The sequence below is a fragment of the Augochlora pura genome, chromosome 7, assembly GCF_028453695.1.
Source record: "Augochlora pura isolate Apur16 chromosome 7, APUR_v2.2.1, whole genome shotgun sequence".
In the NCBI taxonomy this organism is placed as follows: domain Eukaryota; kingdom Metazoa; phylum Arthropoda; class Insecta; order Hymenoptera; family Halictidae; genus Augochlora; species Augochlora pura.
Window position 1 is genome coordinate 41,112,906 of NC_135778.1, and position 12,148 is coordinate 41,125,053.

General features: G+C 37.4%; 2 protein-coding genes across 5 annotated transcripts; one reads left to right on the forward strand and one right to left on the reverse strand.

Moving 5' to 3' along the window:
• The first annotated feature begins 2,156 nt into the window (after nucleotides 1-2,156).
• Nucleotides 2,157-5,098, forward strand: LOC144473542 (uncharacterized). The gene is made up of 4 exons (XM_078187494.1): nucleotides 2,157-2,234; nucleotides 3,238-3,924; nucleotides 4,683-4,825; nucleotides 4,926-5,098. The coding sequence occupies exons 1-4, from the start codon at nucleotides 2,157-2,159 to the stop codon at nucleotides 5,011-5,013; spliced, it is 996 nt and encodes a 331-aa protein (XP_078043620.1). The 3' UTR covers nucleotides 5,014-5,098.
• A 482-nt stretch (nucleotides 5,099-5,580) lies between these two features.
• On the reverse strand, nucleotides 5,581-11,942 carry LOC144473539 (uncharacterized). Of its 4 annotated transcripts, none has more exons than XM_078187489.1 (7): nucleotides 11,341-11,942; nucleotides 9,040-9,667; nucleotides 8,804-8,953; nucleotides 8,474-8,671; nucleotides 7,834-8,235; nucleotides 6,360-6,641; nucleotides 5,581-6,250 (listed from the first exon to the last, which is right to left on the reverse strand). In XM_078187489.1, exons 3-7 carry the CDS (start codon nucleotides 8,882-8,884, stop codon nucleotides 6,128-6,130), a joined length of 1,086 nt encoding a protein of 361 aa, XP_078043615.1. In that variant the 5' UTR covers nucleotides 8,885-8,953; nucleotides 9,040-9,667; nucleotides 11,341-11,942; the 3' UTR covers nucleotides 5,581-6,127. The 4 variants fall into 4 exon arrangements, with proteins under 4 accessions (XP_078043615.1, XP_078043614.1, XP_078043617.1 ...); XM_078187488.1 differs by having other exon boundaries at nucleotides 9,040-10,009; XM_078187491.1 differs by lacking the exon at nucleotides 11,341-11,942 and having other exon boundaries at nucleotides 9,522-10,955.
• Nucleotides 11,943-12,148: the final 206 nt, after the last annotated feature.

Sequence of the window (12,148 nt, forward strand, 5' to 3'; positions counted from 1 at the left end):
CGAGACTAATAATTCGCAACGCCTCTACATTTTGAATCGCCAGGTTAATTTTACGTCAGCACCATTTTTAAAAGAAGCGTAAAAAAATGGGGCAACTAAAGTCACGAATTATGTAATTTTCGATCATCATATTGTCACTGTTTCATTTCTCATGCGTTCAACTTCTTCCGATTTACCATATTTCGATTGATTCGAGTAGAGTACCCTCTGAAACGTTAGAAAAAAAGAAATGGCAATAAAAGGTATTCGGTGATAAAGTGTCTACATGTTCCCTTGTGCAGTAAATAACTATTAATTATAGCGTAGCAATGATTTACTTCCTAGTTACGAGGCGGACGTTTCCTTCCGTATTCCTCAACCTATATTTTTCGTTAAACGTTCATGTTGTTTATCGCTTCGAGCTACCACTCAAATAACTCAAGCATATTGATTGACAGACGGACAATTGATAACGAAAAGCTCTTATTCTAATAACTTATTTACACTTGCGGCACTTGCAAATTCGAATTCTGTTGCTAACAACGAATCTCGTCGCTTGAATCTTCCTTGATTCGTACACGATGTCAATCAAGATGAGTGATCGAATTAAATCACCGCTCTTTAGGCGCGAGTATAGATTGTGGAACAATTTTCTAGCGTAAACGAGTGCTACGGCACACCCTTTACGCGACATTAATTGTAGATGGTACGTGCGACGGTGCTAAGTCGAATAATTATTAATTTATACCTACTATTTGTATATACTAGATTTTTACTTAATAAAACAGTTCAAAAGTCCTGCTTCGTGATATTTATGAAACTCATCTTTTTCCCTCGCATGCTCATCGCACAAAGAATCCTACTTTTAAACAAAAAAATTTGTTAATCTTTAATTCGCAGATCTAGTTACTGTTCTAATAAAACATCGAATGCGTTTCATCGATTAAGGACATCTAGTTGCTTTAAAAGAAAAATGTTGACAAGATCTACGAATTTTATTAATGAAATAAAGCAATGCATCTATTTAAATAATTATTTATGAAAATACCTTTACGTTTATAATGTTGTTCCAAGGCAGTTTCAAATTTATTGAGTGAATTTGTTCAAGATTAAATTTCAAAGTTGACAGGCTGAGCTATAGTTACAACTAAGAATTTAAATACTATTCTTGAAGGATGGAAATATGAATAATTTTGTTTACCATATAATGATGGAAAGGATAAATGCTTCACGCTAAAGTTACGCTTAAAAACATTTGAAGAATTGCACGCGCGTTTCTGACTTCGATCATGGCTGATGAATATGTCTGTTTATCACTTACTGTCTCTGCGTCCAATGAACCCAGATGGCGGTGTGTCATTGTCTGCTTTCACTGGCCATGCCGTTTCCTGAATGCGCTGGTACAACACGCGTGTACTTTAAATTGCTATGAAAAGCAAGAAAGATCGTTTTATTAGAAAAAGAATACGTTTTTCCTACACACGAATCAAAATTCAAGCGTTCTAATTTACAATGCCACGATATCAATTTACTAATAATTACGATACAAGTATCCGACGACAATAATCCTATTGTATTAGGTTCATTCCTGCCAATTGAACAGTATTTGTTAGCCGTATTTTGTTAATTGCTACCTTTTTAATATGTCGCATAACAAATGATAAAATCATTTCTGCCGACGTTTACAAAGATCACTATTCGTACTAAGTATCGCTTATCAAGCTTTACCGAATAGCATTTTAGAACGAACGAAACAAAAGTAATCGTTACATTAAATTGCTGCATCGAATCACATTTGTTCGAACACCTTGCTGATACCAATGTTAGAATTACTGGCGCGTCTCGAACGTTGAACCACGCCCGCAGTGGAAACCATTCCGGAGTCTTTATCGCCGTATTTTCGTCCGACAATGCGTTAACATTGGCATTCATGCAAAAAAAGAAAGGAAAAACTCTGGCCAACAACAGATTCTTGGGGTTATGTAAGAAAATGTTCCACGATGCAATTAAACCCCGTACACATCAAATCGGAATAGTCCTTGCTCGACTTGTGTCCCGGTACAACTTTCTCTCTCACGCTGTGACATAATCTTTTGAACAGTTTAGTCGGAGAGTTGGAACCCGGCTGCGCATTGAAAACTGGTCTAGTTTCGTTTATTATTACCTACGGTGCAGACATGTCGAGGAACTGTTGCAACTTTGCTGTGCCGCTGATGGCCATCTTCTTGGTGATAGCTTGCACTACGCCTCTTCAGGTAACGAGCCTATCATTTCAGTTTGTTAACATAGCTCCACGTAACGCGGATGTGCCATTCAATCTAATTAGTATAGTATTGTAACATCGTAGTAACGTCAAGCTTTCGAGTCATCGTTCGCTGCTTCGACTGAATTCGTTTGAGTTAAGCGAGACAATCAAAATTTCTAGCTTTTTGCTTCATCGTTTTAATATTTCAACACGAACTTTGCGTGTTGTAAAGTTTGCGTGTGTTGAACTTGCATATTGTTCGGTAGTTTCCATGTGTCATCGATCTTCTTGGCACGTGTCTCTATCAATTATTTTCGTAGGAACGTGTGATTCTAACAATAAAAGATATTACTGTATCAAAACATTTGGCTGACGCGATGTAATGTACTTTTTAATATTACATACTAATAGTTCTTCATTTTAAGGGAATTATATTGCAATTGGAATTGGAATGATGGAGTCGAAGTTTTAACTTTTAAATGTAATATTCTCAGCAGAATCGCAGTAGAGTTTATTCTCGGTACAGTTTTAAAATTTTGCATCGTTTAATATCGATGAATTATTATTAATTTATCGAAAAGAGATTGTGTACGGTGATCTACTCGAAAGAATTTTGTATCGTACATTCACTTCCCTTCTATTCCTTAACTTAGATATAACATAGTCGTTAAATGGAGGTGATATTAAAATATGCGAAATATCTGATCTGTTGTAATGTATGTAAGCGTTACGGTACCCTTAAGCAGTGGAAATCCACATCTTAGACTTTTTTATTCACTTCGCATTTCAAAGTTACTTCATACTTCACTCTATTTCATGCTCTACTTCATACTTCATTCGGAGAACAATGAAAGGAAATAATATTATAAAATAATATCGTTTCATTCATTCTTTTACCTTTATGCACATTATTTATTTTGACAGTCCCAGCAAATATATGTAACATTGCCACGCTGTTAATAAAAATTCGTTAATCAGTTATTTTAGAACAACCGCGATTTTCTTTCTTTCAGTATCCAATAGTGGTCAACGATTATGGATACAACGACTACCAAAATTACGAGCAACCACGCGCAAAACAGAATCGACAATACTCAAAGCATGATCAATCTTACGAAAACTATGAACAACCACGCGCAAAACAGAATCGACAATACGTAAAGCAGGATGAATCGTACGCAAACTACGAGGAACCATTCGAAAAACAGGATCAACAATACGCGAAGCAGGATCAATCTTACGCGAACTATGAGCAACCATATGCAGAACTGAATCAACAATACCCAAAGCAGGACCAATCCTATGCAAATTATGAGCAACCATACGCAAAACAGGACCAATCGTACGCAAACTACGAACAACCATACGAAAAACAAGATCAACAATACGCAAAGCAGAATCAGCAATACGCAAAACAGAATGAACAATACGGAAATCAGGATCAATCGTATGCAAATTACGAGCAACCGCATGCGAAACAGGATCAACGATATCCAAAATATGAACCGGTATACTCGAAATTCGATCGACCGATTGTTGTTAAGCCTCAGAAACCGAAAGACGGCCAAGACTTCAGCAAAATTCCTGGTACGCCCGGCGTGGACTATCCTATCTACAACACTATACCGCGGACAAGTTTTTCCTGCGCCTACGTTCCATACGCACCAGGAATGTACGCGAACGTAGAAACCGGTTGCCAGGTAATCTGCTTCGTTCTAATTAGTTTTATTAAATATTTATGTTAATTATAATATATCGATGATCAAAGAAACGATTATTCTCAATGAGAAAGTTACAACGTGTCATTCAACTTCTGAGTTTCTCTTCGAAATCAATACTGAAATACTGCTCTTTAGACAAAGCTTAAGAATCATCGGTCATTAGTGAAATTTTTGAAACTTCTTTACAATATAACGTAATTTTACTGTAGCCAGTTTTAATCGATCACCTTGACAGAGCAACATTTATAGAAACTAATGGAAGAGCATGTGTAGATTTAATTTTGTGTTTAGATTAGGTTGAAAACTTCAGATGTTTATTTTTAAAACTATTGCCGCTAAAATGCAAAATACAAATGTAGATTCGTCGAGATATTTTGTTATATTTCAATTTTTATTGTGATCTAAAAAAGGTAAAAATCTAATTAAAATGTTTAAAATGTCTAAAATGATATACATATATTAGGAAACTGAAAATATAAACAGTACATTTATACAGTTTAACTATCGCTATTGCCAACAGCGAATAAGGAAAGTTCCAGTCGATAACGTAGTCCTACTCTTCCTTGGTAAAGCAATTTCCTACAATTCACCAATGCATTTACAACAATTAACAATTTCAACAATTACAATTAAACAAGATCATGCGATTGTAGATTTTAGTATCGTAGAATTTTTCTTTTAATCAATGATTTGTTGCCATGCGTGAATTTATTTACATGTTATTGTTTATTTCGTAGGTCTACCACATTTGTCACGATGGCCGCGAAGGTCATCAAGGGGCATCCTTCTTGTGTCCAAATGGAACTATTTTCAGTCAACGAGAATTCTCTTGCGATTGGTGGCATAACGTGAAGTGTGCCGAGGCTATAGCGTTGTACAGGTACAGTATTATCGTCGCTATTAAAAAATAAAAATTACTTACTCCCAGATGCAAGACATTGCGAACAAATTCTACATAAATTGTCTTTAATTAATTTCAGCTTAAATTTGGATCCAGACAAGAATCCTTATCTACCAAAGAAAAAGAAGGAAGAGCCGCAGAAGAACATGAGGATCGTGGTGCTGTAAATTCTTTTACTTCCGGAATGTAAGATCTACCATCAACGCGAACTATTGAATTATTGGCGCAAACGGTGTTTTAAAAATAATAAGATTACTAGGAACGAAGATGGAAAGGTTTTGCTAAAGAACTTTTTAGACACGATATGGTGCCATTAAAACCCTAAATAACGCAGTAGTTCGAATGCGTTTATTGTAAATTCATCGATGTGGATCTGAAATTTCTTGAGGAATATTCAAACTTATAGTATAAGACAGGACTATTGAGTACTTGTCGAAAAGCTGACAATAACATTTGTATACATCTCGCGCGACCTAGTTGAGAACGCATTTTATCTGACACTTTATTTATTAATATTATACAATTAATATGTGCTAAGTATTACGTGCGCATTTATTATGACCAAACTTACTAATACATGTGAAGGGAACTATATGTAAGTGTTAAATCGTGTATATAAATATTTTTATACATAAATAATATATAGGATTGTTACGAAAATTTGAAATAAAATTCTATGAGCATCATGACACATACATATGGTCGAGGAACTTTTTTCCTACAGGGGACGGGGCTTTCAAGGTATATATAAATTTATTAAAATACGTAATTGTAATTCCATCGATCGAATAAAATACATATCAGCGATAAGATAACAATTAATAAGTTATGCTGCGTATGTAGTGTTTGCATGTTTTATAAATAAAATATAGTAGGATGTTTTAATAGATTTTTCAAACGCGTCCTATTTCCAACGAATTAGAAATATCATGCGGTGTTATACTTTTGCAAATATATATATATGACCGTAACAACTTTCCGCCTCAACATTTCTCATTAATTCGTAACGAAATATTAAGATTAGCATATTATTCTAATATGGTAGTATGACACCAATAAACGTCAGAATAATGGCAAAAGATCTATTATAATTGTACTGTTGTTGTATATTAATTTAAACAATCCACGCGTCTGTCTCGTACTGGTAGGAAAAATACTTTAGCTTCTCGGCGAATCGGTTAATCGTTTAAATTAAAGCGATCGTGTATGTAACTTAAATCTATCAATATATCTACTGCAATCATCTTTACTGCTTCTTCATCCGTTCAATTATATAATTTATTATTCTTGCCGTTTACATTGTACCGTACTCCACCATTCGCAACGTTTTTTCACGTCACTGAACGCAGTGCCTGCAGGGCACAGAGTAGCAATTTTCGACCAACCGGAACAGTTGTAGAAAACCTACAAAAATTAGTACGATAAATATTGAAAAACGTTGCGGAACCTGTGATTTTTTTCGGAGCATCTATACAAATATTTTATCTTTGTATTTGTTGTCACATAAACTAACTTGGCAATGAGTTTCAACGTCGGCGACCAAACCCCTTCTGCCATTACAAGCGAAACTAGTTTCCGGAATAGTAGTAAGATTCGTATACCGAGAAACGATGCTGTCAACATTGAATCGGACATTCTGATAGGCTGTTGCTTGCGAGTTAGTACCAATATTTCTCGATTCCTGTTTCCTACTTCTCGGGTAAGTGTTTTGATTCGACTTCGCCGAACGAACTGGAACATGCCTCGAGGACCGCTCGTGAAACTTGTTCAGAAACCCTTGATAGTCGGTGATAATCTACGCATAAACAACACTTTATTATTTCTCGCAAAGCGTCGACGTCTTCAAAATTGTATAAATATTCTCATCGTGAGATTTCAATTTTAAACATTACTAATTCAGCAACCATCGAACCTGTAACATTTCAATCTTGTCTGTCAATCGTTAAGGAATTATATTTTAATTTGCATCGATTATTTTAGCGTCTCTTAAATTTTGTCTAATTCTGCTTCTTCGTTGCGCCATGTAGTCCTCATAAACGCAAACTATGCCGAGTTCGCGTACCTGCCGATATAGCGCTTGTTACGTAAATTTCATTTGCCTTTGCGTTACGTCTTTCCGCGAGCCCAGAATGAAAAAATCACCGGTCAGCGGGTTGACGACCGAATTTCTCGGTCAGAGAAACTCGAGTTCTAGAATTCGCAAAAGAGAAGAACTTGAGCGGGGACCGCTGTCCGAAGGCGTGCGATCATTTAGATGCATCAGCGAGAGCACGCGCGGTGACGCAACATCTTCCATGGCGTGACAGATGCTCACGGATGAATTCCATGAAGAAAGGAAAAGGCGGAGCGCGGCTTCTATCGGCGGTTCTGCGTACGATCTGCATACTGCGGGTGCAGGCGAGCGTGCAAGTAGCAAGTGCACTCCCGGGTGCACTTTCATTCGCGTCCTGAGAACAGTAGAACTGGACGACCTATCTTTTCTCACAGTCGGTAATCCTAGAAAATTGCGGTCCGCATAAACGAGCTCCGCAACCTGGAGTCTCGTGTGTCGACACGCGTTTTTCTCGCCCGGCCTGTGGTCTTCCACTCGCGTCCGTTCGGACAGACGTATCATTTAATATTCTTTCGCAGCCACCGCACAGCCACCGCGCAGCCTTGCACTTTCTATGCACATTCGATATCGTCAACACCTTGAAATTAACTGTCCAGCGAATGAACACTCAACGCTTAAACATTTGCCGATTATTCAAATGAATTTTCCACGCCAAGTTATTACACCTTCCCAATTTAATCGAGTCCCGCGAAACGTAAGAATATTAACATTGCGATTGATCTTATAAAATTGAACTTGTTTAATCTCAGTTCGATTAAGTAAATTACCTCGAAGCGCTCGATCTTATTTCAGTTTAAATAAATTGTTATTGCTTGGTTTTTCACTTTTTGGTAGAAAAAAAATATCATAATCCAATATCCAGTTAGAAGTATACCTGATGAGAATTAAAAAGTGCAATATTGTCGACAAAATAATCGTCCAGAGGCTGGTAAACGGTGTCCCAGTCGTAATGAATGTCCCAGCTAGGTATGTAACTGTCATCTAATAAGTCGGTGTTGCCAGGTAGTACTAAAGGTGTCACGATCGGTGTATAGATTCCAGGCGATGTGGGCACCATTATAGGTGCTAATTGCCTGAAACTCGTATAGCTCTGTAATTTCGGGTAATCTCGATGTTTATTGCTATTAACGTTGTTGGGACGCTTATGACTGTAGCTGCGGCCATCGGATTGCATATGAGGTGCACGGATAACGTATGTCGTGTCGATCGTCTTCGCATGATTGTACTGAAATCGTCCTTCTGGTGGCACGTATCGACCGTCCGGTCTCAAATATACCTTGAAAAATGAAATTTCCATGTGTAGTTGCTTTTACTAAATCACTATGTTAAATATCGATAGTATCAAAACAGAAAAGAAAATCTGAAATAGAATTTCAAGCGCTGAACTTGCTGAACCATGAAATTAACTACGGTATGTGGGTTAAATTTATTCAGATTTTTCAATCTTCGTAATTTTAAAAATTTGAAAATAAAAAAATTTGAACAAAACGTTGCACTGTTTCAATATAATATACCTTTATCGACTCAGGAACAGTTTGAATATGTTGCATGTGTTTGTGAACATGTCGATGGTCTAATAATACGCCATCGGGTATGGTGATACCTTCTTTGTTTAACCGATTTAACGCCAACCGATCGGTTCTAAATGCTTCTTCTGGAATTTTGCCTCCCAACGCTGGTAAAACTTGTTCCCTGAATATTTGACGTTTTTGCTGCAACGAAACATCCGTGTTTGTAAAACAGTTGTACATAATTCAATCACGATCGCGTTACAATTGCTTTTATTGTCCATTACATGTACGTATTTCATCGTACGAGCTTTAACGCGTAGCCTGATATTTCACCTTTTCTGCAGCGACGCATACTGTCATCGATATAGCAATCAATGCTAAGCAAGACCAGCATCCGTTTTCAATTTTCTTCATTATAAGAACGGGTCTATTGATCTCCTATGCCGACGTATTTCGAAACATTCCTGCTGTTCATCCGTCTGTCTAAAATATGTATAATGAACACTTTTTAGTGCATGCGAAAGAAACGCGATGCAAAACATTACAGTATTCTTAAAAGCACAGCGTACCTTTAATCTTCCTCAAAGGAGGTGAAGGTCATTTTTTCGCAACAACTGTGGCAATATTTGTTAATCTACTTACTTATTTAATAGAGTTATGCGCGAATAAAATGTAGAGTGTGATACTAATGCAATATTGGTACAACCTTTTATTACATTGAATTATTCCGAGCCAATAGAAAAACCAAATATATATATAAAATACGCAGCTTTCGAAAAGAAATTGATCGAAAACGCAAACAGAATTTCCCAAGAAATTAAGCAATATTTCCTTGATGTCATGCGATCGATGTCTACCTAATATGTACCGGTATTTATTTGGTCGAACAGATGAACAAGACGATTGCTCGTGTAACGCGTGCGATTATTTTCCTACAAGCGGAGGTAGAGCGCCACTCAACCATTTCATTGTTAGTCTTAATAATACTACGTTCTGGAGTTAATCAGCGTTCTCATGCGTGTCACGGCGCCTACAAACGGAGTTGGCAAACCTTCGCTTCCTACGCAGGAATGTGAGAATCCTCTATTCGTCGCGGAGAGTTTCAGGGGTTGAACAGTCTCTCGTATTAATTTCTGAGATATCTTGATCGAATGGCCTGACCAAGCTCCTGGTTGTAGGCCGATCGACTGGATTTAACTGTCGATCAGAAATGCTTGGCCTGAGTCACTCGCGAACGGGTAACGAACGTCCCTGTATCCGGTATTTGTTATCGGAACACTCGGGTTCGTGCAGTCCCACAGCCTTGTTCTAATTACATCCCCCGAGCGAGCCTGTCGCAATCTCCCCTCTGCGGTAGGTAAACCTCTGTTCCATTTACTTTGCGTGAGTCAACGTGGATCTTCCTCGCCTGATTCGATGCAATCGACGATACTCCATATAGCGCGGCGGGATTTTGCAAAGGAACTTTCGTAACGCGATTTCCATTAGAGCAGAGAACATCCAACACGACAGAACAAGGGATCTTTGACCCACGGTGATCTGTTTACGACAATTTAGCTAGGCCAATCATTTTCACCACGAGTTAAACGATTTTAGTTGATTTACGTGCGCTGCTACAATTCTGAAAGAGAGAGAGAGAGAGAGAGAGAGAGAGAGAGGGAGGGGGCTAGAATTCGTAGTACAACCACGCAGGGGGTGCTTCTACGTAACAGAACGTTCTTTTCAATCAAACACGTCGAATATATATTTTTTGTAGTCGATGCCATATTTGTTGTGTAGTAGTACAAAATACCTTTACGTAATGATTACGTAGTGACATCATAAAAATTGTGAAGAAGGTTGTCGAATAGGTAATTGTATCGTACTCTTTTATTACCAGGGCACTCATTAGAGCGTTGTATAGGTTTATTACTAGGTTGTGTAAGGACATTATAAAAATTGCGAAGAAGTTTGCTCGATCGGTGATCGTATAGAATGAAAGCTTTATATAAGCAACACCTAATCATCCGGAACTAGGAACGTCAGGATAGGATGCCTTTTACTTCCCAATAGAACAGCTGAAGATGGTTAATATTCGAGGCGTAACTATCGTGCAGGCGTACGCTGTGGATCTTTATCGAATATCAAAACGTTATCCATCAAAGCGTTGGTATTTTCAGTTAGAAGAAATTAGTGTTATACATGCGACTTCCCTTATCAATTATTTAAACGCGTTCGCTATCAGCTTCAGTAGCTGTATACATCCTCTAAATATCGTGCTATTATGGGAAATAAACAATCTGCTATATTAGAAAATGTGGCGTAAGAGGATGCTACGAATATCCCTTGGGTTTACGCAACTAATAAAGTACGAAAAAAGTTTGTCCGACTGTCTGAAAATATGCCCCACTATGCTGTGTTACTTAATTACTGTCATTGTGTTTGAACTAGAAATGAACGAGAGAACGCTACAGTATCGTGTAGACGTAACAAACCATAATGAATCTATGTCACAGTGCAACGATCTTACTTTTTTCCACCTACGTAGCATAATTAAGTTAGAAAATTTGTTTATTATTTATAATAGTGGTATGTATTTTATATAAAAAATTATGATTTAGCACGTTCTGCAGATCTACACCCTAACGAGGCACGCTTTCGATACATCTCTGTACTTATATTATTATGAACAATATAATCATCGTCGTAGCTTCAAGTATTTCATAATTTAAATTCACTTGAAGAGTGAATTAATTTCCAGTAACATAATGCGTCACATTATCAACACTTTCCTTGTCTCTGCGAAAAAGTATAGGTATATTTGCGGCAAACCTAGCACCGCCATCTTGCACGGACTAAAAGCAACAAATACAAAAGGGTCGAGTACAAACCAATAGAAGGAAGCGGCATAGATCTCCTAAACAATCACTCACTGGTTCGTCTCATTTTTGGAAATTTGCACGAGCATCGGCACAAAACACAAAACTGTTCGCTAAAAGTAATAAAGAAACGTTGACTCGATTATTGCATTAACCGCCGGTAACTTCGACCATGGAAGCCGAGTCAGGAAGTTGAAGGATGGTGAAGACGATACTGAACCCCTCGGTGAGAGTTCACCTGGTGATATACCTGAGGAAACTGAAGCACGTGATTCGAGCTCAAAACACTTTCACTGCTGGGCTAAGATAGTTCTCTGCATCTTCTCTCTCCACTCTTCTCTTTTTCCTAAATTACATCTTTCTTGTGTCTGCGACTGTGAGAACTTTCAACGGATCATGGGATGGATCGATAACAATTGATCGATTCGGTTGTTTTTAACGTAAACGAGCGTCTCGCGGTTGCCCGAAAAATTCTAAATCTCAAGGAAACAGAGGGGATTCGCCGCTTTATCATTGTTCGCGCAAACTGTTGCACACCGTACCAGTTCGATTTATTATAAAATTATTTACAAAGCATCGAATTAGTTTCTTTTGGTTTCATTGATTTAACAATGTTTCCTGAACATTTATGAAATGTTTGTCGATTGCGGAAACGTGCTAAGTCAAATTAATTTTACACCGAATTTGCCCGAAACAAATCATGGAATGAAATAATTTATATTTTGTATTTAACAACGAGACAATAATGTTTATGTAAATGTGAATGTTTGCGAATCAATTTCTAGAAACTATGATTTACAGAAATCTAGTGAAAATAATA